The 26368-nt window shown below is 48.7% G+C and overlaps 1 protein-coding gene across 6 annotated transcripts in view; it reads right to left on the bottom strand.

The window, feature by feature from the left end:
* aamdc (adipogenesis associated, Mth938 domain containing) overlaps positions 1–26368 on the bottom strand; it is a 56603-nt gene that overhangs the window by 11359 nt on the left and 18876 nt on the right. For 4 of the 6 annotated variants that reach the window (XM_072477437.1, XM_072477436.1, XM_072477435.1 and 1 more), the window contains 2 exons: positions 19057–19223; positions 17727–17822 (listed from right to left, as the gene is read on the bottom strand). In XM_072477437.1, the coding sequence (XP_072333538.1) occupies positions 17727–17822; positions 19057–19188 (228 nt within the window). In that variant the 5' untranslated portion in view covers positions 19189–19223. Of the gene's footprint in view, positions 1–17726; positions 17823–19056; positions 19224–24047; positions 24084–26368 lie in introns of those variants that run through there. The other 2 variants (XM_072477438.1, XM_072477441.1) reach the window with 2 other exon arrangements.

Genomic DNA, 26368 nt, shown 5'->3' with positions numbered 1-26368 from the left:
CGGGTACCCAGTCTGCATAGCGGGTACCCAGTCTGCATAGCGGTTACCCAGTCTGCATAACGGTTACCCAGTCTGCATAGCGGTTACCCAGTCTGCATAGCGGTTACCCAGTCTGCATAGCGGGTACCCAGTCTGCATAGCGGTTACCCAGTCTGCATAGCGGTTACCCAGTCTGCATAGCGGTTACCCGGTCTGCATAGCGGGTACCCAGTCTGCATAGCGGTTACCCAGTCTGCATAGCGGTTACCCAGTCTGCATAGCGGGTACCCAGTCTGCATAGCGGTTACCCAGTCTGCATAGCGGTTACCCAGTCTGCATAGTGGGTACCCAGTCTGCATTTCATCTCTCTATCGTGGAAGAGACCCACATGGTGAGCTGTGAATAAATGAGAAGTATAAGTAAATCACTGCTTCACTTGGAAGCAGTGAGTGGGGTCTTGTACAGTGAGGTAAAAGGGCAGGCTGCGATTCCCCTGGGAAAGGCAAAAGGGTAGGCTAGAATCCCTACAGTGCAGAAGGGAGTCATTCGGCCCATCGAGTCTGCACTGACCCTTGGAAAGAGCACCCTACCCAGGCCCACGCCTCCACCCCATCCCTGTAACCCAGTAACCCTACTTAACCCATTGGACCTCAGGAGCAATTTAGCATGGCCAATCCACCGAACCGGCACATCTTTGGACTGTGGAAGGAAACTGGAGCACCCGGAGGAAACCCACGCAGACACGGGGAGAAGTGCAGACTCCACACAGACAGTGACCTGAGATCGGAATTGAACTCGGATCCCTGGCGCTGTGAGGCAGCAGTGCCAACCACCTTGCCACCCATTTTTTTTGTTCGGTGCCCGAAACGGGTACATGTGGCCGAGGCTGTATATAGCCCCGTTTTGCTCCGTGGGGAGCTCTGCTCGTCAGAACTCCCCAGTGTAGCGAGAGATTGAGGCCCCCCAAAACGATCCCCGACTGCCCCCCAGCCCGAACGCACTGTGGTAAGGTCCCCGGTCCCGCCCTTGCACCCCCGCAACACCCACCGCCAGGCACCCCAGGCCCAATGGTGCACATGCAAAAAAATGCCAGATTGGCAATGCCAACCTGCACGCCACACTCGAGCTGGCGGAGGCTGATTCTTTGAATGTGGAGGCTGGAGGAGTGGAAGGTGAGGACTGGGGAATGCAATCGCAGTTCTGAGAGGAAGGGGAAGGGTGAGAGCAAAAGTACGGGAAATGGGTCAGACATGGTTGGGGGGTGTGGCGGGGGGGACACCTGTCAACCACAGTGGGGGAAATTCTCGGGTGAGCAGAAAGAAAGACGTGTCAGAAGTGCCGATCTGGAAGGCAGCATCATCATAACAGGTGCAACGGAGACGCAGAAACTGGAAGAATCCAATGGCGTCCTTACAGGATGCAAGGTGTGAGGAAGTATGGTCAAGGTAGCTCTGGGAGTTGGTGGACTTATAATGAACATTAATAGACTACCTCTCCCCAGAAATGGAGACAGAGCAGTTAGGGAAGGGAAGTGTCAGAGATGGATCATGTGAGGTTTTGAAATTGAAGGCAAAACTGATAAACTTTTCCACATCCAGGAGAGAGCAGGAAACAGTACCAATACGGTCATCGGTGGACCGGATAAAGTGTTGGATTGGAATAAAGCATGTTCAACATACGCTACAAAAACACACGGCTCACAAAATGCAGGCACAACGCAGACCCTGCGGGTACCTGTAGCAATATATTTTATTTGAAGGAGGTGAGACAAGTTAAAGGTGAAATTATTTCATGAGGGAACAAGTTCATCATTTTTTTTTCCCAATTAAGGGGCAATTTAGCGTGTCCAATTCACCTATCGTGCGCATCTTTGGGTTGTGGGGGTTAAGTCCCACGCAGACACGGGGAGAATGTGCAAACTCCACACGGACAGTGATCCGGGGTCGGGATCAAACCGGGTCCTTGGCGCCGTGAGGCAGCAGTGCTAACCACTGTGCCACCGTGCTACCCAGGGTCATTGAATATATTCGAAACTGAGATAGACGACCTTGGATTGACAAGGGAGTCAGGAGTTATGGGGACAGACAGGAACGTGGAGTTAAGATCACAATCAGATCAGACATGATCATACTGACTGGCGGTGCAGGCTCGAGGGGCCGAATAGCTCCTCCTAAATCGTATGATTCTATATAGGTTCTGTTACAAAGCTTGGCAAAATAAGGAAAACCATTCACAGGGTGCCACATTCATGCAGGCACAGCTCGGGCTCAACTTTTACTTGACAAGAAAGATTGTTTATAAACAATTGTATTTAAATTCAGATCCTACGCAGAGCCAAACATTTTACTGACATCAGGTGGCCGACACTGCCATCATGTGGTGGGCCCTCTCAACTGCAGCCTCCTTATAACAATCTTTATTAACACTGCAATGAAGTTACTGTGAAAAGCCCCTAGTCGCCACATTCCGGCGCCTGTTCAGTTACACAGAGGGAGAATTCAGAATGTCCAAATTACCTAACAGCACGTCTTTCGGGACTTGTGTGAGGAAACCGGAACACCCGGAGGAAACCCACGCAGGCACGGGGAGAACGTGCAGACTCCGCACAGACAGAAACCCAAGCTGGGAATCGAACCTGGGACCCTGGAGTTGTGAAGCAACAATGCTACCCACTGTGCTACCGTGCTGCCCTTCATTAATGAGTCGCTATTTTCTGACTCCCACTTGCTCGGTCAGAATAGTCACAGGAACACAGAAGGCCAGCCAGCTGGGACTTGTTAGATTTTGAAACTGGAGTTGTAAAAAAAATAATAAGTTGGTTCGTTTCACTTGATTTTATCTGATGTTTTACTGCTACCTTTTAATTCCAACCCCCCCCCCCGCCCCCAATTTTATGAACAATACAAATTTGTTCCTTACTCCCTATCACTGAATTAAGGAGGGAAATGACACGCTTCCCAACCTCCGATGTTTTCATCTGCAATCAGCACAAAAGTTGTGCCTTGCCCATTCCTTTCCAAGATTCATCCACCCTTGAAGACAGCAGAGATTAGGAATCCATTGGGAATATCGCAATGCCTCAATTGACCAGCTCATGTGGAACTAAGCCATACAGACCAGACGAAACATGCCACGGAACACGGTCTTTTGTTTTTCAAACGCACAATTGCTTTTCATAAGGGGGGGGGGTGGAAGTTAAATCTTCTTCTCAGACAGTCCCTTGGAACCGAGTGTGACTTATTTCCGATTTGACGAAAGGGGTTCTGAAATGGCTGCTCAGTCCTGCGTGGTCCGGAGACTCTACCGCACGAGGGGCAGGCAGGTAGTGCTTGAAGGGCTGGGTAGATGGGTTGTTTGTAGATTTGTGCACTGGCCCCGCCGCCTCAGCTTCACTTCTGCCTGTTCCCAGCAAAGTCCCTCGATGTGCTGAGTGCCTTCCCGAATGTGCCTTCTCCATTCTGATCGATCACAAGCCAGGGTCTCCCATGTGTCAGCCGGAATTGTTTGACCCCTAGGGGTCCATGAATAGCGTTTCTGCTATCTGCCTGGGGGTCTCCTGCCGCCACGGACTTCCGAGGCAAGCAGTTTCTTCTGCAGTCTGGTGTCGGGCATACGAGCAGGACGTCCCGCCCAGCACATCTGGAGTTGAGTGATTAACGCCTCAATGTTGGGATAGTTCGTTGCCGTTGGGCAGTCTTTCTTGCCACTTGATTTGGAGGATCTTGCAAAGGCACTGCTGATGACCATGAGCAGCTCCTAAGGAGATTGATCCTCTGGTATCATGAAACGTATTCTTTTCTTAAAAATATTTTTATTTGTTTTTTAACATTTTAACATTGTATACATAAAAATAAAACAACACAAAGTAGAAAGGGTAACAAAAGCCCCCCGCCCCCCCCCCCCCCCCAACCCCCACCAGCAGCCTACTGAGAGTACCTTTAAGAAATGGGTGTTTATAAATTGGTGTGTATATAAATATCTATAGTGAGAGTACCTTAAAGAAATGGGTGTTTACTACTGCAGTGATGTCAGAGAGTGGGTGGAGCTGGGCTGTCTGTCAGCTTTTTACTTTTGTTTTAGGCTGTTTGCTGCAGGGTGTGTTTTAGTTTTGTTTTCAGTGTTGGAGCTGAAGTCAGACAGAGCAGGTGTACTGCAGTTCTCTCTGCCATCAAAAGACTATCTCTCTTGATTATTTGGTGAATTCAGAATTATAAATGTTCTCAGTAGTGAATGTAAACCGAATGTGCTTCTGTTAAAAGGTGTTTCTTTTGTATCTGGATGTTGTTTGGAAAGTTATTAAGCATTATTTAGTGTTGTATTCTTTGAGGGGTATATTTGAATTAATGGTTGTTACGATGTTCACTGGATGTTTTAAAAAGGTTAAATTCAGTTCATAGAATAAACATTGTTTTGCTTTTAAAAAATACTTTTCCATTTCTGCTGTACCACACCTGTAGAGTGGGCAGTGTGCTCCCCACGCCACAATCTATTAAAGGTTGTGGGTCAGGGGAACTCCATGATACACTTTGGGGTTCACTAAACCGTGGCCCATAACATATATACGACTCGGAAAATAACCCCCCCCCCCCTTTAGCAGCTGACGGTGACCAACTCTTTTAAAAGAAGAATAAACAGACTCCATCACTGATGGACTCCCTCAATAGGTGAACTTAACTGTCTCAAGATACAGGAACTCCCATCAGGTCCGCTCGCCACGCTGAGGCACAGAGTGGAGAAGCTGACCTGCACCCCAACAGGACCTGCCTGCGAGCAATCAGCGAGGCAAAGGCTAAAACGTTTGCTCCCGCCCCCGTCTGCAGCTCAGACACCCCAAATATGGCCCCCAGGGGACTGGTCTCCAAGTCCAAGTGCAAGATCACTGACATGGTGCGGAAGAAAGAATCCGAAAACATCTCCAACTTTGGACAGGACCAGGGCATATATACAAGTGTCTCCACCCCCTTGTCAGGTGAGCCCAATGCACCACCTTTAATTGTATTAACCCTAGTCTCGCGCACAAGGTTGAAGCAATTACCCTCCGCAGCACCTCACACCACAACCCCTCCTCTCACGCCTCCCCAGCTCCTCATCCCATTTGGGCTTAGATCCCACCAACGACGCAGCAACCTCTTCTAGAATCACCCCATGGATCGCCAAAATGAGCCCCCAACCTCCAACCCCATCACCGACAACGCCCCCTCCAACAACGAGGAGGGTGGTGTCACCGGAAATATCGGGAAACCTTTCCTTGCAAAATCCCGCACCTGCATATATCTAAAGACCTCCTTCCGTGGAATTCCAAACTTCTCCACCAACTCCTCCAAGCTCTCAAACCGCCCTTCCAGAAATACGTTTTTCATTTCCACCACCCCCGGCTCCTTCCAACCCTGAAACCTAGCATCCAATCTCACCGGTTCAAACAAATGAGTCTCTTGGATAGGTATCAAGTTCGACCCCGCCCCTAACTTAAAATGCTGCCGAAATTGTCTCCATATCTTCAGTGCGGCCACCACCACTGGACTACCCGAATATTTCCCTTGGGCAAATGGGAGTGGCGCCGTTGCCAGTGCCCACAACCCTGACTCCCTACAAGAGCCTGCATCCTTCTTCACCCGCATTGCCTCCGGACTGGAAAAGATATAGTTCAAGTACATTAGATGGGTCGTTTTTTGTACAATGTGTGCAGGAGGGGTTCCTGACACAATATGTTGACAGGCCAACAAGAAGCGAGGCCACATTGGATTTGGTTTTGGATAATGAACCAGGCCAGGTGTTAGATTTGGAGGTAGGTGAGCACTTTGGGGACAGTGACCACAATTCGGTGACGTTTATGTTAGTGATGGAAAGGGATAAGTATACCCCGCAGGGCAAGAGTTATAGCTGGGGGAAGGGCAATTATGATGCCATTAGACATGACTTGGGAGGGGTAGGTTGGAGAAGTAGGCTGCAAGTGTTGGGCACACTGGATATGTGGAGCTTGTTCAAGGAACAGCTACTGCGTGTTCTTGATAAGTACGTACCGGTCAGGCAGGGAGGAAGGCGTCGAGCGAGGGAACCGTGGTTTACCAAAGAAGTGGAATCTCTTGTTAAGAGGAAGAAGGAGGCCGATGTGAAGATGAGGTGTGAAGTTTCAGTTGGGGCGCTTGATAGTTACAAGGTAGCGAGGAAGGATCTAAAGAGAGAGCTAAGACGAGCAAGGAGGGGACATGAGAAGTATTTGGCAGGTAGGATCAAGGAAAACCCAAAAGCTTTCTATAGGTATGTCAGGAATAAAAGAATGACTAGGGTAAGAGTAGGGCCAGTCAAGGACAGGGATGGGAAGTTGTGTGTGGAGTCTAAAGAGATAGGCGAGATACTAAATGAATATTTTTCGTCAGTATTCACTCAGGAAAAAGAGAATGTTGTGGAGGAGAATGCTGAGACCCAGGCTATTAGAATAGATGGCATTGAGGTACGTAGGGAAGAGGTGTTGGCAATTCTGGACAGGCTGAAAATAGATAAGTCCCCGGGGCCTGATGGGATTTATCCTAGGATTCTCTGGGAAGCCAGGGAAGAGATTGCTGAGCCTTTGGCTTTGATTTTTATGTCATCATTGGCTACAGGAATAGTGCCAGAGGACTGGAGGATAGCAAATGTGGTTCCTTTGTTCAAGAAGGGGAGTAGAGACAACCCCGGCAACTATAGACCGGTGAGCCTCACGTCTGTTGTCGGTAAAGTCTTGGAGGGGATTATAAGAGACAAGATTTATAATCATTTAGATAGGAATAATATTAACCAACTTAAGCAACTTGATGCGTACCCCCTTCCCCGGATTGCAGACATGGTCAATCAGATCGCTCACTACCGCGTGTTCTCCACGGTGGATCTGAAGTCTGCATACCACCAGCTCCCATCCGGAGGACCGCCACTACACGACGTTTGAGGCAGACGCCGCCCTTTTCATTTCCTCTGGGTCCCTTTTGGCGTCACGAACGGGGTTTCGGTGTTCCAACGACCGAATGGTGGACCAGTACGGGCTGCGGGCCACGTTTCCGTACTTGGACAACGTCACCAGCTGCGGCCATGATCAGCAGGACCACGACGCCAACCTCTACCGATTTCTCCAAACCGCCCAAAAACTTAATCTCACCGACAACAAGGAGAAATGCATTTTCCGCACCACCAGGCTAGCCATCCTCGGCTACGTCGTGGAAAACGGAGTCCTAGGACCGTCTGCGCCCCCTCCTGCAACTCCCTCTCCCTCACTGTCCCAAGGCCCTCAAGAGGTGTCTTGGATTTTTTTCCTACTACGCCCAGTGGGTCCCCGTGTATGCGGACAAAGCCCGCCCACTATTTAAGGCCACCCTTTTCCCTCTGGCAGCCGAGGCCCGCCAGGCCTTCAGCTGCACCAAGGCGGACATCGCCAAAGCTGCGATGCGCGCGGTGGACGAGTCCGTCCCCTTTCAGGTGGAGAGCGACGCATCAGAGGTCGCTCTCGCCGCCACTCTCAATCAAGCAGGCAGACCGGTTGTGTTTTTTTCACGCACCCTCACCGCCTCTGAACTTCGACACTCCTCGGTCGAAAAAGAGGCTCAAGCCATCGTGGAAGCCGTGCGGCACTGAAGGCACTACCTCGCTGGTAGGAGTTTACCCTCGTCACCGACCAACGATCGGTAGCCTTCATGTTCGACAATACGCAGCGGGGCAAAATCAAGAACGATAAGATCTTGAGGTGGAGAATCAAACTCTCCACCTATAATTATGATATAGTATATCGTCCTGGGAAGCTCAACGAGTCCCCAGATGCCCTGACCCGCGGCACATGCGCCAGTGAGCAAGTGGATCGACTACGGGCTAATCACGACGACCTCTGCCACCCGGGGGGTCACCCAGCTCGCCCATTATATCAAGGCCCGCAACCTGCCCTACTCCACCGAGGTCAAAGCTGTAACCAGGGACTGCCAAATCTGTGCGGAGTGGAAACCGCACTTCTAGCGACTGGATAAAGCACACCTGGTGAAAGCGTCCCGGCCCTTTGAACGCCTCAGTATCGATTTCAAGGGCTCCTCCCCTCGAATAATCGCAATACCTACTTTCTCAATATTATTGATGAGTTCTCCCGTTTCCCGTTTGCCATCCCGTGCCCCGATATGACCACCCCCACTGTTATCAGAGCCCTGCACAGTGTCTTCACCCTGTTTGGTTTCCCCAACTACGTCCACAGCGACAGGGGCTCATCGTTCATGAGCGACGAACTGCGTCAGTACCTGCTCAGTAAAGGCATCGCCTCGAGAAGGACTACCAGTTACAACCCCCGGGGAAACGGACAGGTGGAGAGAGAGAAGGCGACGGTCTGGAAGACCGTCCTACTGACCCTACGGTCAGTACGCCTACGTGGCGTACCCCGACGGCTGCCAGGACACAGTCTCCCTCAGGGAACTGGCACCAGCTGGATCCCCACCACGGCCCACCACCACCCGACCCCCTTCCCCCCCCCCCCCCCTTTCCGATTACCCCGGCACCACTCATCCTCCCCCCAGCGCACCTCACTACAGCCCCTGTCCCAGGGCGATCCGTCCTCCCACTAGTTCCACCCGGGGATGAAGATGAGGACAACGCGCTCCCGGTGTCACAGGCGACCAAGTCGGCGCCTGCATTACCACCGGTACAGAGGCGCTCACAGTGGAGGGTCAAGGCACCCGACTGGCTGAATTTGTAAATTTTCACCATACTGTAAACTTTAAATTCTCACAAACCTGTAAAAAAAATTTCCACCACCTCCGCTGGACTTCTTTTTAACAGGGAGCGAATGTGGTAGTGACCACTGTTTGTATAATAGTTGTATTAGAGGTAATACGGTAAGGTTCCTGTACTACAGGTACGGGGGTAGAACACTGCCTGCTGGCTCCGCCCAGAAGGCGGAGTATAAGTGTGTGTGCACACCGAGCTGCTCCCATTTCTGGCAGCAGCTGCAGGAGGCCACACATCTCTGCTTAATAAAGCCTTGATTACTCTCTACTCACGTCTCGTCGTAATTGATAGTGCATCAATAAGTAATGGTGTATTTTCCCAACTCCAAGTTTTGGTGTGAACCAATTTCTATTAATAACCCCAGAGCAAACTTAAGAGAGAATGAACTCACAGGGTTAGTTTATTTACTTAAAACAGGGGGTAGGTGGTTGCACTGTTGTCTCCTTCGAGAAATAAGGATTTGCACTGCAGAGAACACAAAGAAAAATGGTGTTTTATGTGGGTTCCAGAGTGCCGAGTCAAAATCCAATGTGGTATTCATTCAGTGGGTTGAAAATCACGGCTGGTCAACTCACCCATCAGGCGGTGTTGACGTCTCCAGATGAAGTAGGCATACATAAATGAATCAACCCCTCCAGATACTAATAAGTTTCCCAACTCTTCAAAAAAGCAGCCAAGAGCCCTGCCAGCAGATGAGGCCTGATTGCACCTCATTCTCCAACGAGTCATGGGGACATCCGCCATGACGGTAAAATTCACCCCCTTCAAGAATTTGGCCGGAAGCCCTGCAAAAAGATGAGGCACGATTGTTCCTTGTTCCCCAGCTAGTCATTGGGACCCCAGCCATGACAGCCAAATTCAGCCCCTTGAAGGATTTTTAGGTGTTAAGTGCTGGTTGTTACTATGCTCTCCCTATTCTCTCATAAAACCCTCCCGCCATTTGGGACTAACCACCACCCAGTGGCTGTATAAAGATGGTTGCGGCCATTGAAGGAGCTTTTATGTTGCAGCCCATTAAGACCGTTAAGAAGCCTACAGATCTTTCCACTCCGCACTGTTCTCCAAGGGAAGAGTGCTGAGACATGAAGGCGATGACCACGCCACACTGTGCTACTGATAATCAGGCGCAAATCCTTTGTTCGCCTAAAAAATATTGTGAAGGGACGAAAAGAAAAGAATGCAACACTTGAGAGGATTATATAAAATTCAAGAAGATAGGTGTTGGGATGAGAATGAATAGCACAAATGTGGGGTCTGATACAATCACAACTCCACCCTACCCCTGTAACCCCACCTAACCCTATCCCTGTAACCCCACCTAACATTTTATGGACACGAAGGGATAATTTATCATGGCCAATCCACCTAACCTGCACATCTTTGGACTGTGGGAGGAAACCGGAGCACCCGGAGGAAACCCATGCAGACTCCACACAGACAGTGACCCAAGCCGGGAATCGAACCTGGGACCCAGGAGCTTTGAAGCAACTGTGCTAACCACTATGCAGTCCATTAATTAATAAATCTGGAATATAAAGCTAGTGTCAGTAATGGTTACTACGACAACCATCGTCTATGTTGCAAACGGCCATCTGGTTCGCTAATATCCTTTAGGGAAGGAAATCTGCCGGCCTTACCCAGTCTGGTCTACATGTGACTCCCGACCCACAGCAATGTGGTTGACTCTTAAAATGGCTCCTGAAATGGCCGAGCAAGCCACTGAGTTGTATCAAACCGTTACAAAGAAACACAACATCAACCTTGGCGCTGGAATCGACAACAGAAAACCCAGCCCTGTAGATCCTGCAAACCCCTTCTTCCCTCACATCTGGGGACTTGTCCCAAAATTGGGAGAGCTGTCTCACAAACTAGTCAAGCAACAGCCTGACAGAATGATACCTTACAGAATGTCCCAGACACCACTCCCACCATTACTGGATATGTCCTGTCACACCGGCAGGACAGACCCAGCAGAGGTGGTGACACAGTGGTATACAGTCGGGAGGGAGTTACCCAGGGAGCTCATGAAGTCTAATGATTTCAGGTCAAACATGGGCAAAGAAACCTCCTTCTGATTACCACGTACGGTCCACCATCAGCTGATGAATACGTACTGTTCAATGTTGAACACCACTTGGAGGAGAGGGCAGAATGTCTTCTGGGTGGGGGCTACAATGTCCATCCCCAAGAGTGTCTCGGGAGCACCACTACTGAACGAGCTGGTCGGGTCCTAAAGGACATAAATGCTGAACTGGGTCTGCAACAGGTGGTTAGGGAACCAACAAGAGGGAAAAACATACTAGACCTCATCTCCACCAACCTGCCAGCTGCAGATCCATCAGTCCATGACAATATCGGTAGAAGTGACCACCGCATAGTCCTTGTGGAGGTGATGTCCCGTCATCACATTGAGGATACGGGCAGCACGGTAGCATTGTGGATAGCACAATTGCTTCACAGCTCCAGGGTCCCAGGTTAGATTCCGGCTTGGGTCACTGTCTGTGCGGAGTCTGCACATCCTCCCAGTGTGTGCGTGGGTTTCCTCCGGGTGCTCCGGTTTCCTCCCACAGTTCAAAGATGTGCAGGTTAGGTGGATTGGCCATGCTAAATTGCACCTTAGTGTCCAAAATTGCCCTTAGTGTTGGGTGGGGTTACTGGGTTATGGGGATAGGGTGGGGATAGGGTGGAGGTGTTGACCTTGGGTAGGTGCTCTTTCCAAGAGCCGGTGCAGACTCGATGGGCCGAATGGCCTCCTTCTGCACTGTAAATTCTATGAAATAAGGATACCATCCAGCGTGTTGATTGGCACTACCATCGTGCTAAATGGAATAGATTTAGAAAGGAGACAGCATCTACGAGGCGCTGTGGGCCATTAGCAGCAGCAGAATTGTATTCAGCCACAATCTGTAACCTCATGGCCAGCATATGCCCCAATCTACCCTTACCACCAAGCCAGGGATCAACCCTGGTTCAATGAAGCGTGCAGGAGAACAGGCCAGAAGCAACACCAGGTATACCGAAAAAAGAGGTGTCAACCTGGTGAAGCTACAACACAGGAATACTTGTGTGCAAACAGCATAAGCAGCAAATGATAGACAGAGGTTAGTGATCCCACAATCACCCTGATCAGATCTAAGCTCTGTAGTCCTGCCACATCCAGTTGTGAATGGTGGTGGGCAATTAAACAACTCACTGGAGGAGGCGGCTCCACACATATACCCATCCTCAATGATGGAGGAGCCCAGCACATATGTGCAAAAGGCTAGGCTGAAGCATTTGCAACAATCTCCTGCCAGAAGTGCCGAATGAATGCTCCATCTCGGTCTCTTCCAGAGGTTCCGCAGTATCACAGATGTCAGTCTTGAGCCAATTCAATTCGTCCCACGTGATATCAAGAAACAGCTGAAGGCACTGGATACTGCAAAGGTTGTGGGCCCTGGTAATATTCCGGCAATAGTACTGAAGACATGTGCTCCAGAATTGGCCGCACCCCTAGCCAAGCTGTTCCAGTACAGCTGCAATACTGGCATCTACCCTGCAATGTGGAAAATTGCTCAGCTATGTCTTGTACACAAAAAGCAGGAGAAATCAGGGTAGCACGGTGGCGCAGTGGATAGCATTGCTGCTTTACGGCGCCGAGGTCCCAGGTTCGATCCTGGCTCTGGGTCACTGTCTGTGTGGAGTTTGCATATTTTGCCCGTGTTTGCGTGGGTTTCGCCCCCTCAACCCAAAAAGATGTGCAGGGTAGGTGGATTGGCCATGCTAAATTGCCCCTTTAAAAAATGCATTGGGTACTCTCACTTAATTTTTAAAAAGGAGGACAAATCCAACCCAGCCAATTCCCACCCTGTAGCGCACAAAGACTCCGAGAGACGAATAGAGTGAAGTCGATGAGGCTTTATTAAGCGTGACTGTTCCCCCGCAGTTCAGTAGTAGACTGCCTGCGGGGGAGGACTCCTGGTACATATACTCCGCCTTCAGGGCGGAGCTAGAGGTCAACGTCCAACCAGGACCCGGGATCTGTCAGCCAATGACATCACGGCTTCACAGTCCCACATGACCCCTAATGCATACTACCACATTTACCCCTTGTTAAAAATGAACCCGGCGGGGTGATGCTTCGCATGGTGGTAAGGGTTTACAAGGCTGGTCCTGGGAGGAAAACTTTCGCATGTTATTACAGTATGTACAAGGTTTTTTTTTTTGTTTCGAACTATTTACAGTAATCGTCAGGAAAAAGAAAATGTTTTCGTTAAAAGTCCACATATTGTACTGTTAGATCGACGCCACGAGTCGGTCGGGCGGTCTGGTCGTCTGTGTCGATCGCCTCGGCCCCGGTGGTGGTGCTTGTTCCGGTGTTGTCGTCTCCGGGAGCCTTACGGTTTCAGCTTGGGCTTCATTCCTGGTCGGGCCTGGGAGGAGGACCGATCCTCCTGGGAAGGGGGCGGTCGCGGGGTGCGGCGGTGGCAGGAAGGGGGGGGTTGGGTGATTGGTGTCGGGGGGGGGGGGGGGTGTTGCCGGCGGGCGCCAGATCTCGCAGGGAGACCGTGTCCTGTCGGCCGTCGGGGTACTCCACGTAAGCGTATTGCGGGTTCACGTGAAGGAGGTGAACCCTTTCGACCAACGGGTCCGACTTGTGCGCCCGCACATGTTTTCGGAGCAAGATGGGTCCTGGGGCCGTCAGCCAGGTCGGCAGCGACGTTCCAGAGGAGGACTTCCTGGGGAAGACAAGGAGGCGCTCATGAGGCGTTTGGTTAGTGCTAGTACACAGTAGTGACCGGATGGAGTGGAGGGCGTCCGGGAGGACCTCCTGCCACCGTGAAACTGGGAGGTCCCTGGACCGTAGGGCCAGTAGGACGGTCTTCCAGACCGTGCCGTTCTCCCTCTCTACTTGCCCGTTCCCCCGGGGGTTGTAGCTGGTCGTCCTGCTCGAGGCTATACCGTTGCTGAGCAGGAACTGGCGCAGCTCGTCACTCATGAAGGAGGACCCCCTGTCGCTGTGGACGTATGCGGGGCAACCGAACTGTGTGAATATGGTGTTCAGGGCTTTAATGACTGTGGCCGCGGTCATGTCAGAGCAGGGGATGGCGAATGGGAAGCGGGAGTACTCGTCCACCGCATTAAGGAAGTATATGTTGCGGTCGGTGGAGGGGAGGGGTCCTTTGAAATCCAGACTAAAGGCGTTCAAAGGGGCGGGAAGCCTTAATCAGACGCGCACCATCCGGCCTGAAAAAATGCGGTTTGCATTCCGCGCAGATGTGGCAGTCCCTTGTGACTGTACGGACCTCCTCTAAAGAGTATGGGAGGTTGCGGGACTTGATAAAGTGGAAAAACCGAGTGACCCCCGGGTGGCAGAGGTCCTCGTGGAGGGTTTGGAGGCGGTTAATTTGTGCGTTGGCACATGTGCCGCGGGATAGGGCATCGGACGGCTCGTTCAGCTTTCCGGGACGATACAAGATCTCGTAGTTGAAGGTGGAGAGCTCGATCCTCCACCTTAAGATCTTGTCGTTTTTGATTTTGCCCCGCTGTGCATTATCGAACATGAAGGCTACCGACCGTTGGTCCGTGAGGAGAGTGAATCTCCTGCCGGCCAGGTAATGCCTCCAATGTCGCACAGCTTCCACTATGGCTTGGGCTTCCTTTTCCACTGAGGAGTGGCGGATTTCTGAAGCGTGGAGAGGGCACATCTCCAAAAATCTGTCCTGGTCCACCCACATCGACGCTACCACCAAGAAAGCACAACAGCGCCTATACTTCCTCAGGAAACTAAGGAAATTTGGCATGTCCACATTGACTCGTACCAACTTTTACAGATGCACCATAGAAAGCATCCTATCAGGCTGCATCACAGCCTGGTATGGCAACTGCTCGGCCCAGGACCGCAAGAAACTTCAGAGAGTCGTAAACACCGCCCAGTCCATGCCTCCCATCCATTGACTCCATCTACACCTCCCGCTGCCTGGGGAAAGCGGGCAGTATAATCAAAGATCCCTCCCACCCGGCTTACTCACTCTTTCAACTTCTTCCATCGGGCAGGAGATACAAAAGTCTGAGAACACGTACGAACAGGCTCAAAAACAGCTTCTTCCCCGCTGTTACCAGACTCCTAAATGACCCTCTTATGGACTGACTTCATTAACACTACACCCTGTATGCTTCATCCGATGCCAGTGCTTATGGAGTTACATTGTATATGTTGTGTTGCCCTATTATGTATTTTCTTTTATTCCCTTTTCTTCTCATGTACTTTCTTGTTTATTCTTACTGATTGTGGTCTGTGGGCCAGAAAGTCAAGGATCCAGTTGCAGAGTGAGGAGCCAAGTCCTAGGTTTTTGAGCTTTGATATGAGCTTGGCTGGGATTATGGTCTTGAAGGCAGAGCTGTAGTCAATAAATAGGAGTCTGATGTAGAAGTCCTTGTTTCAGGATGCTCTAGGGATGAGTGTAGGGCCGGGGACATGGCGTCTGCTGTGGACCGGTGCGGCGGTATGTGAATTGCAGTGGGTCCAGGCATTCTGGGAGTATGGAGGTGATGCGCTTCATGATCAACCTCTCAAAGCACTTCATTACGACTGAAGTCAGGGCCACTGGACGGTAGTCATTGAGGCACGTTGCCTGGTTCTTCTTTGGCACCGGTATGATGGTGGTCTTCTTGAAGCAGGTGGGGACCTCGGTGCGGTGTAGGGACAGGTTAAAGATGTCCGCAAACACATCTGCCAGCTGGCGTGCGCAGGCTTTGAGTGCACGACCAAGGATCCCGTCTGGGCCCGTTGCCTTCCAAGGGTTCTCTTTCAGGAAGGCCGATCTGACTTCGGAAGCTGTGATGGTGGGTATGGGTATGTTATGGGCTGCTGGGGCAGTCGACAGCGAATTGTTGGTTTCCTGCTCGAACCAAGCATAGAATGAATTGAGTTCATCGGGGAGGGGTGCGCTGCTGCTGGAGATACTGCCCTGCTTCGCTTTGTAGCCCATTATGTTGGTTAGTCCTTGCCACAACCGCCGAGAGTCTGTCTGTGACTCTAGTTTGGTTCGATATTCTCTCTTGGCATCTCGGATGGCTTTGCAGAGGTCGTACCTGGATTTCTTGTATAGGTCAGGGTCGTCTGAGTTCAACGACTCAGACCTGTCCTTCAGTAGGGTGTCAATCTCGCGAGTGAGCCATGGTTTCCGGTTGGGGAACGTATGTACTGCATACTGGGGTTTTTTGCATCCACCTGGATGGGCAGATGAGGCCTCAGTTTATTGTATATATGAGAAACAGCACCTTCAACAGTGCAGCACTCCCTCAGTACTGCACTGGAGAGAGAACATAATTCATGAGGGAAATTCATTGGAGGAAGGAAAAAGGAGGAAACGCATCTCTCACTAATGGTTTCACATTTGTTCATGCGAATATTTATGTGGCATCTTGGGGGTTGCACTCCTGTCTCTGAGCCGTGAGGCTGGAAATTCAAGTCCCAATCTAGAACCTGAGCGCAACAATCTTAGCTGACACTTCCGTGCAGTACTGAGGGAGTACTGCACTGTTGCAAGCGCCTTCTTTCAGGTGAGACGTTAAAATGTCACTGGTGGATGTAATAGATTCCCCCAGCCACCATTTCGAAGAAGAGTAGGGGAATTATCCCTCATTCCCTGAGAAATATCTAACTCTCAATCAACATCACGAACAGGGAAATTATCCTGTGATCATCACATTGCTATTTGTGGGAGCTGGCTGTGCACAAATTGGCTGCTGAGTTTCCTACATTTTGACAAAAAGATGCTTCATTGGTATCAAGTGCTTGGAGATGTCTGAAAAACGCTGTGCCAACATGCAAACCTTTCTTTTTTCATGCAGTATTTTGTGGGGACAACTTGTCATTCCCCTTGCCAGCATCCTCACACATGAAAAAAATGAAATGAAATGAAAATCGCTTATTGTCACAAGTAGGCTTCAATGAAGTTACTGGAAGGCGACGGGCCCAGACGGGATCCTTGGTCGTGCACTCAAAGCCTGCGCACCCCAGCTGGCAGATGTGTTTGCGGACATCTTTAACCTGTCCCTACACCGCACCGAGGTCCCCACCTGCTTCAAGAAGACCACCATCATACCGGTGCCAAAGAAGAAACAGGCAACGTGCCTCAATGACTACCGTCCAGTGGCCACATTCCGGCACCTTTTCGGGGAGGCTGGTACGGGAATCGAACCGTGCTGCTGGCCTGCCTTGGTCTGCTTTAAAAGCCAGCGATTTAGCAGAGTGTGCTAAACCAGCCCCATCATCAAGAATTAGTCAGCTGGGCCCCTCTCCTCATACAGGTACTCATGTTACAAATACTGCGGATGCTCAAAATCTATTTTTTTACTTTTCCAATTAAGGGGCAATTTAGCGTGGTCAATCCACTTACCCTGCACATCTTTGGGTAGTGGGGGTGAGGCCCACGCAGACACAGGGAGAATGTGCAAACTCCACATGGACAGTGACCCGGAGGCCAGGATCGAATTACAGTGCTAACCACTGCATCTCCGTTTCCCCCCAGGATGCTAGAAATAAAAACAGAAAGTGCAGGAAATACTCAGTTGGTCTGGCAGCTTTAGTGGAAAAGAAACCAGAGTTAGCATTGAGAGTTACAAGCAAATTACTGCGGATGCTGGAATCTGAAACAACAGAAAATACTGGGCAATCCAGACTCTAAACGTTAGCTCCCTTTTCTCTCTACAGATGCTGTCAGACCTGCTGAGATTATCCATTTTTTCCAGTTTTTGTTTAACATTTAGAGTCTCTACCCATGCCACTTGGTGTTCGAAATTTACCTGCACCCCTCTCCCCCACCACCCCCAAGTTCAGACATGCACGATCTTGTGCCACCCGTTACAATCCAGAACATCCCTACTTACTCTGTTTTGTTAAGCAATTCATCACCTTCCCTGTCTCAGAAATCCAGAGCCTCGATTATATTTTACACTGTCCCATTTTTCTTTAAAACTCTGAATGAAAGCAGGTACAATAGGATCGTTTATTAAAAAAATGTCAGACTAACCTGTAAAGCCTCGCTCATTCCACGGCCAATAACCAGCGTCTGAACACCTTTGGCAATGACTTCCTCCAGGTCAGCTGCCTGTACTCCAGGGTAATGCTGAATGGGACAGAGCACAACAGTCAGGACTGAGCAAGAAAGTCTTTCTTTAAAACCCTTACCCTCACATGCCAACCATCCCTCAGTGGATAACACTCTCTTGCCTCTGAGACAGAAGAAGGCAGCGGGTTCAAGTCCCACTCCAGATACTTACACACAAAAGTCTACACTAATGTTCCCAATGCACAAAAACAAAGAAGTAGGAGCATACAGACTGTCCAGCCTGCTCCACCATTCAATATGATCGTGACTGCCCAATTTCCCACCCATATCCCTTGATTCCCTGAGACACCAAAAATCTTGGCTGTCCCAGCCTTAAATATATTCAGCAATGGAGCATCCACAACCCTATGGGGTAGTGAATTTTCAAAGATTGACATTGAATTTGAGTGAATAAATTTCTGCCCATCTCAGTCCTAGTGCTGCACGGTTGCACAATGGTTAGCACTCACAGCGCAAGGAACCCTGGTTCAATTCCGGCCTTGGGTAACCGTGGAGTTTATATGTTCTCCCAGTGTCTGCACGGATTTCCTCCAGATGCTCCGGTTTCTTCCCACCAACCAAAGATGTGCGGGTTAGGTGGATTGGCCATGCTAAATTGCCCCTTAGTATCCAAGGATGTGCAGGTTAGGTTACGGAGTTAGGAGGGGGAAGTGGACATGGGTACAATGCTCTTTCGGAGAGTCGGTGCAGACTGGATGGGCCGAACGGCCTCCTGCTGTTCGGTACGTATTCTATTCTATGATTCTAAATGATCATCCCTTAACCTGCGATTGTGACCCCATGTTTTAGATTCCCTGACCAGCAGAAACAATCTTTCATCATCCACGCTATCATTCAGAACGTTGTATGTGCAATCACCTCTCATTCTTCGAAATTCTACAGATATTGGCTCCACTTACTCTGGCCCTCATCAGAGGGCAACCCCTTCATCCCAAGGACCAATCTAAAGGGGAAACAAGATAAACACAGGAGGGAGAAAGGAATCAAAGGATGTGGAAACGGAGTTAGAGGAAGAGGGGTTGGCAGAGTCTTGCGTGGAGCATAAACCCCAGCAGGAGTCTGTAAAATGAAACTGCCCAGTTCTGCGCTGTACTTTCGATGTAATTTAATATAATTTCTGCATTGGATTCAATCTCTTGGATTGAAGAGGTTAAAGAAAATAAATGTTTTCACCCACTGTGTCCATTCCCCCGCCCATTGCTTTGTTCAGTGCGCACTGGTTCTTACTCACATCTGTCCCCGTTTCTCTCCAGTCCCAGGTACGACTTCCTCCTGGCCACACCTTGCAATCCTTATAAGTAGTGGCACAGTCTTGGACCTTCATGCGTCCCCAAGAGATTGAAGCTATTTGTGGAGATGACATAAATGGCAAAGGAGCAATCAGTACCACCTCGACACCTAGAAAGGATCAACCAACAGATTTAAAAAAGTATAGAAAGACAAGAACATCAGATCTTCAGCTTCAACTTTCCCACCCACTCCATGTGTCATTTGATTTCCTGAGAAACCAAATATTAAATAAATTTTTAAAAAAAAAAAAGAGTACCCAATTAATTGTTTCCAATTAAGGGACAATTTAGCGTGGCCAATTCACCTAACCTGCACATCTTTGGGTTGTGGGGGCGAAACCCACGCAAACAGGGGGAGAATGTGCAAACTCCACACGGACAGTGACCCAGAATCGAACCTGGGACCTCGGCGCCGTGAGGCAGCAGGGCTAACCACTGCACCACCATGCTGCCCTGAAACCAAACATTTATCTCAACCTTTAATATATTCACAATGGAGCATTCACAATCCTCGGAGGTAGAGAATTCTACCCTATTCTAGTTTCCCCAGCCTGAGGGAATAACCTCTGTATCTGTTCATAACCTGTTCAGTCCCTTACAATCTTGTATCTTTCTGTGGGATTACCTTAAGATGTGGACCCAATTCATTCAACCTCTCAATTTAGGACAATCGTCTCATCCCAGAACACGATCTAGTGAACCTTTGTCGTACTGCAAGTATATCCTTCCTTAAATGTGGAGACCAAAACTGCACACAGTATTAATAATAATAATCGCTTATTGTCACAAGTAGCCTTCAATGAAGTTACTGTGAAAAGCCCCTCGTCGCCACATTCCGGCACCTGTTCGGGGAGGCCGGTACGGGAATTGAACCCGTGCTGCTGCCTTGTTTTGCATTACAAGTCAGCTGTTTAGCCCACTATGCTAAACCAGCCCCCAAGTATCCAAATGTGTTGAGCAAAGCCCTGCATGACAGTCACAAGACTTCTTACTCTAATGCTCCAATCACCTTGCAATGAAGGCCACACAATTTGCCTTCTTAATTGCTTGCGGTGCCTGCATGCTCACCTTGTGTGTTCTTTGGATAAATACATCCAGGTCTTTCTGAACATCAACACTTTCACACGCTTTAAAAATGTGTTGTTTTTCTATTCCTACGACCAGTGACCTGATGGGCAAGCCATGATGACAGAAGTTGGGTGGCATGCCCAAGCCAGCTGAGCTGCCTTTTGCAAATGCTGGATAAAACAAACTTGTTCTGAGCATTTCCTTATTTGCCAGCTCTTCCAGTTTTCTCACTTGCTCAACGGTGCCATTCAAATGCTATTGTATATTGTCTTGCGAGCACGCTGCATTATTTTGCTCCAATGAACTAATGCATGACCAGCATTCATCATTATTTAGTTAAATCAATTCCTGTATTCAGCTCCCTCGGATTGCTTGGTCAGAAAGATAGTAAGATTCGTCGAGGAACACTTCACTCTGAACATTCGAAAGTGCCTCACTTTCATTGAAATACTCATTAAGTTATTGTTAATTGTTAAATAGGTGTGCTCATTGTGCACACTGTAAGGTCCCACAAACAACGAGTTGAATTTGAGTACAATAGTATGACGATTGCGGTACTGGACAAACATCCAGACCAAAATACTTAACATTGGCCAAGAGTTTCCCTGGAGTGACTAGGTGGGGGTTGGGGTAGGTGGGGTGCAATATCCCAGTCACTCACTATGTGGTTTACACTGAGCAGCCACTGTCCCAGTCAAATTGGAAAAACAATCACTCAGGGAAACTAAGGATGGGCGATCGACATCACAAATTGCAACAATAATCAACAGTAATCCCTGCCCCCATACACCTAAAATTTTATATCACTGCTCTTTCCATGATGGGATTAGTGTTGGGACCCTTGCTGTTTGTGGTTTATATAAATGATTTAGACTTGAATGTCGGAGGGTTGATCAGTAAGTTTGCGGATGATATGAAAATTGGTTGGGTGGTAAATAGAGAGGAGGATTACAGGAGGATACAGACGGGCTGGTTAGATGCGTTGATCAGCGGCAAATGGAATTCAATCCAGATAAGTGGGAGGTGACGCACTTGGTGTGGACAAACAAGGCAAGGGAATACATAATAAACGGCAGGACCCCAAGGAAGCACCGAGGATCAGAGGGACCTTGATGTGCATGTACACTGGCCCTTTAAGGGAGTATAGCAGATGGATACAATGGTTAAGAAGGCATATGATACACTTGCATTTTTATTAGCCGAGGCATAGCATTTAAGAGTAGGGAGGTTATTCTGGAACTTTATAAAACATTGGTTCGGCCACAGCTAGTGTGCAGTTCTCGAATCCACCTTATAGGAGGGATGTTATAGCGCTGGAAAGGGTGCAGAGGGGATTTACCAGGATGTTGCCTGGGCTGGAGAGTTTCAATTATGAAGTTACGGTCAGCACGGTAGCACACGGGCGGCACAGTAGCACACATGGGCAGCAGGGCAGCACAGTGGTTAGCACTGTTGCTTCACAGCACCAGAATCCCAGCTTCGATTCCCGGCTTGGGTCACTGTCTGTGCGGAGTCTGCACGTTCTCCCCGTGTCTGCTTGGGTTTCCGCCGGGTGCTTCGGTTTCCTCCCACAAGTCCCGAAAGACGTGCTTGTTAGGTGAATTGGACAATTTGAATTCTCACTCAGTGTACCCGAACAGGCGCCGGGATGTGGCGACTAGGGGATTTTCACAGTAACTTCATTGCAGTGTTAATGTAAGCCTACTTGTGACAATAAAGATTAATAAGAAATAAATAACGGTTGGATAGACTTGGATTGTTTTTCGTGGAGCAGAGGAGACCGAGGGGGGGACATGATTGAGATGTATAAAATTATGAGGAGCATAGAGAGGAAGACATTTTTCCCCTTGGTGGATGTATCAATGACCAGGTGGCATAGATCTAAGGTAAAGAGCAGGACGTTTAGTGGGCATGTGAGGAAAACCTTTTTTACCCAGAGGGTGGTGGGAGTTTGGAACTTGTTGCCTGAAAGGGTGGTGGAAGCAGAGTCTCTCATAACATTTAAGAAGTATTTAGATGTGCATTTGTGGTGCCAAGGCATACAAGGCAATGGGCCAAGTGCTGGAAAATGGGATTAGAATAGTTAGATGGTTGTTTTTCACTGGCAGACACAATGGCCTTTTCTGTGCTGTACGACTCTATGAGATCTAGTCAGGGGAGGTAATTCACTGGAGTCTGCCATAATGCTCCTGGCTAATAAGTCCCAAAAATATCTAATTTTTTATTTGTTCATGAGATGTAGGGCATCGCTGGCTGGGCCAGCATTTATTGCCCATCCTAGAGGGCATTTAAGAGTCAACCACATTGTTGTGGGTCTGGAGTCACATGTAGGCCAGACGAGGTAAGGACGGCAGATTCCTTTCCGCAAAGGACATTAGTGAACCAGATGAGTTTTTATGACAATCGACATGGGTTTCATGGTAGTCATTAGACTTTTAATTCCAGATTTTTACTGAAATTCAAATTCCATAAAACGCCCTGATGGGATTCAAACCTGTGTCCCCAGAGCATTACCCTGGGTCTCTATATTACTAGTTCAGTGAGAATACCGCTACGCCACTCCTCCCCTATTATTTTACTTTTGCACACAATGTTGGGACTGGCGAATGGTCCTTAGAATCAGCTGGACTGATCAAAGAACTAATCAAATTTGTCTGCCTGAAATTCAGAGTCCCAGCATCTCATGGGCTTACAGCTGAAGTGTAGAAGCAGCTGAAGTGAAGAAGCAGAAGTTGAGAAATCCCCACCACTGGGAAAGACAGGATGTGAGCCTAGTATTGGCATCAACAGAAGGTGAAACATCAGGTAAGAACAAGTCAGGTCAGGGAAGGACTGAATGGTTGAGGAAACATCAGGAAAAGGAGGGAGCAATGACAATGGCGCACAGAACTGCAGTTAACCGAGAGACGCCTATAGCCCCTGGCGAGCCAAGGCTAATTACAGATGAAGTCAGCTGCTGCTCAGTAGGCAGAGTGTTGTGGGTTCAAGCCCCATTCCAGAACAAAATCTGGACTGACACTCCCAGTCCAGTGTGAGGGAGTACTGCACTATTGCAGATGCTGTCTTTTGGATGATGCACCGGGTTGCCAAGCCGCCAGGATCAATCTCCAGGGCGCTGCTGTGTACAATACGGGAGAAAAATCAAATGGACATGAAAAAAGGTCGATCATTTGCATTGAACATTTTACTTGAAATACTGAAAATGGGGGGGGGAGAAGGCGGTTTGATTGACATTCAAGCATCATAAAATTGGGTGACGAGTCTTTTTGCTTTTTAATTCGGGTAGGGAGGCAGTGCATCACAGGGATGGATATGTTGGTCAACTAGTGTCTGGACTGTTGGGACAAATCATGTGACAAAACCTGCAGGAATACATTTAATTATTGTTGGCAACCCGAATGCAACGATAAACTGAGGATCTGCCCATCAGCTCAAGTGGACATGGAAGATCACGTCATTATTTCAAACAGCAGCAGGGGAGCTCTCCCCGGTGTCTTGACTAATGTTTGTCGCTCAACCAATATCACTAAATCAGACTATTTGGCCAATATCACATTGGTGTCATGGGATCTTTCTGTCTGCCGTTGGCTGCCACAATTCCTACTTTACAAGTGTGGCTACACTTCAGAGGCATTTAGCAGCTCTGTGGAATGTCCTAAGGTTGTGAAAGGGGCTATATAAATGCAAACTATTTCTTTCTCTCGCTGAGTTCATTAAAGTTATGTCCAATGAGATAAATAAGCTATAATACTGTATTAGAGGTCTCAAAGGGCCTGTGTGAAACTGCAAAACTCCTGCCAACATCTGAAACCGGTTTTATGCATTCTCAGACACAAAAGCAGCTGAACTTCGAGCAAAGGTTTACCTGTTCGGAAGTCAAGTTGTCAGCTTTCTTCGAATCCTACAGCGCAGAAAGAAAAGTGATGTGTATAAACCTATATGTATTTATAAATTGATAGAAGCAGTCCTCATTTCTAAATGCCAGTTCTGGAATGATCTTTCTATTTGAAGATCATGAAATCTAACTCCGTTGTGGCTGGGTTTCAACTATGCGGTCAGTTGGCTATAACTGAAGTGCAGTGCGCTGTTAAAGAAAAACTTCAACCCCCGTATTCAAAATCTCTTAAACTTTACAATCCTGTTGCATTGGAAATGAATACAAAGGAAATGAATCGTGAAGTCTGAAGGGGAAGAGGGGAAGATGGTCTCACCCCTTCATTCAGCTCTCATCGTTTTCCCATTCCTTTGAACATTGTTTGCTGGGGTAAAGATCTACAGCCACAAACATCCTTCCAATGCTCCTCCCAAGTTGCACTCTTCAAATGTGACAGTGAATGCATCAGTCGAGCTCAATGCCAAGCTCACTCAATATTCACATCGCCCACGTTTCTAGCTAGAATCAATGCAATAGAGGTGAAGGGGCGGCACGGTAGCATAGTGGTTAGCACTGTGTTTCACAGCGCCAGGGTCCTAGGTTCGATTCCCGGCTTGGGTCACTGTCTGTGCGGAGGCTGCACGTTCTCCCCGTGTGTGCGTGGGTTTCCTCCGGGTGCTCGGGTTTCCTCCCACAGTCCAAAGATGTGCAGGTTAGATGGATTGGCCATGGTAAATTGCCCTGAATGTCCAAAAGGTTGGATGGGGTTGCTTGGTTGCGGGGATAGGGTGGTGGCGAGGGGGCTTGGGTGGGGAGATCTTTCCATGGGCGGGTGCAGACTCGATGGGCCGAATGGCCCCCTTCTGCACTGTAAATCTGCACTGTAAATTCTATGATCTATGAATAACTTTGCTCAATACGATCACTCTTGCCTCAGAATCACAAGATTGTGTATTTGAGTCCAACTGCAGTGACCTGATTACAAGGTTGAAGGTGGCACTCCAGCGCTGATACTGAGTGGGTACTAATGTTGAAATGCTGCCTTTCAGATATCCTGTTTAAACTGAAGTCCCACTTTCCTTCGGATGTGGATACAAAAGATCACATGGTACTATTTCAAGAAGAATAGGAGATTCTTCCTCGTGTCCCAGTGAATATTTATCCTTTTACCAACAGCATTAACAAACGATCATCTGGTCATTAACTCATTCCTATTTGTGCAAGTTGACTGTGTACAAATTGCCTGCCTTGTTTTCCTACATTACAGTTATGATTGAAAGTCCTTTACTGGCTGTAAAGTGCTTTGGTAGATCTTGAGGACATGAAGAGCACTATAGAAATGCAAGTTCTTTATTTTATTATATTACTGGGTGAGTTTAAAAAAAAAAACATCTTCCTTGATACAATTCTGCTCGGCACAACTGCAACAGCCAAAGCAGATAACAGACTGACCTCGCTCAGAGATGCACCGTGAAAGTTACATGCTAATTTGTAATGTGAAATGGTGGGTTGTTACAGCAGTCTGTACGGAGACTGATGAGATCCAATAAATATAGCGGAGATCCAATAAATAGAGTGACGCCTATCTAACGTTATATGACAGACCCACTAAACTCACTCAAATCCCCCCCCCCCCCCCCACTGCATTTGATAAATTTTGTACTCTGTAACTGGATAGAATGCATTTGGCTGTGTCTCCCTCACGGCATGCAATACAGCCAAACAGCTCGGTATCAGTTGGTAACATAACTGGCCAACTGGCCTGCAAACAATGCAGAGGAGGGAGGAGAGAACTAGCTGGGATGGATCTATGTTAGTACAACTGATCCATTGTATTTTGGAGAAAGAAATATATTGAACTAATGTCATCTGCAATCTTCCATCCGCATAGGAACCTGAAATCTAAATGATCAAACAAATCATATGTGTGGAGGAGGATGGGGTAGCTTCATGTGGTGCACATGGCTGAAGAGATTAGTTCATGACTGACAGGTTCTGCCACAAGTGGTTATCAGGTGACATTGTGGGCTCTTGTTTTTGCTGTTGCCAAGCCGCTGTAGCCACTGATTGTCAAAGTGACGCACGTCACCTCCACATGTGATGTCACCATTTCCCCTCCGCCATTAACTAGTGCCAGGTATAAGAATCGATGTTTAGGTCCTTCATGTCGCACATGCAATGTTCAGAATGCACCTCAAACAATGAAGGTGAAAGTTGTTGAGCTTCCTTTCTTGATAGCTGTAAGTTATATGATAGTCCATATTTCACAGCTGTACAAGGTACCGAGAACACAGGACTCGAACTGGCATCCT

This window comes from Scyliorhinus torazame, chromosome 15 (genome assembly GCF_047496885.1).
Source record: "Scyliorhinus torazame isolate Kashiwa2021f chromosome 15, sScyTor2.1, whole genome shotgun sequence".
Taxonomy (NCBI): Eukaryota; Metazoa; Chordata; class Chondrichthyes; order Carcharhiniformes; family Scyliorhinidae; genus Scyliorhinus; species Scyliorhinus torazame.
The sequence above is the reverse complement of the archived record's forward strand: the minus strand, read 5'-3'. Positions and strand labels throughout refer to the sequence as shown.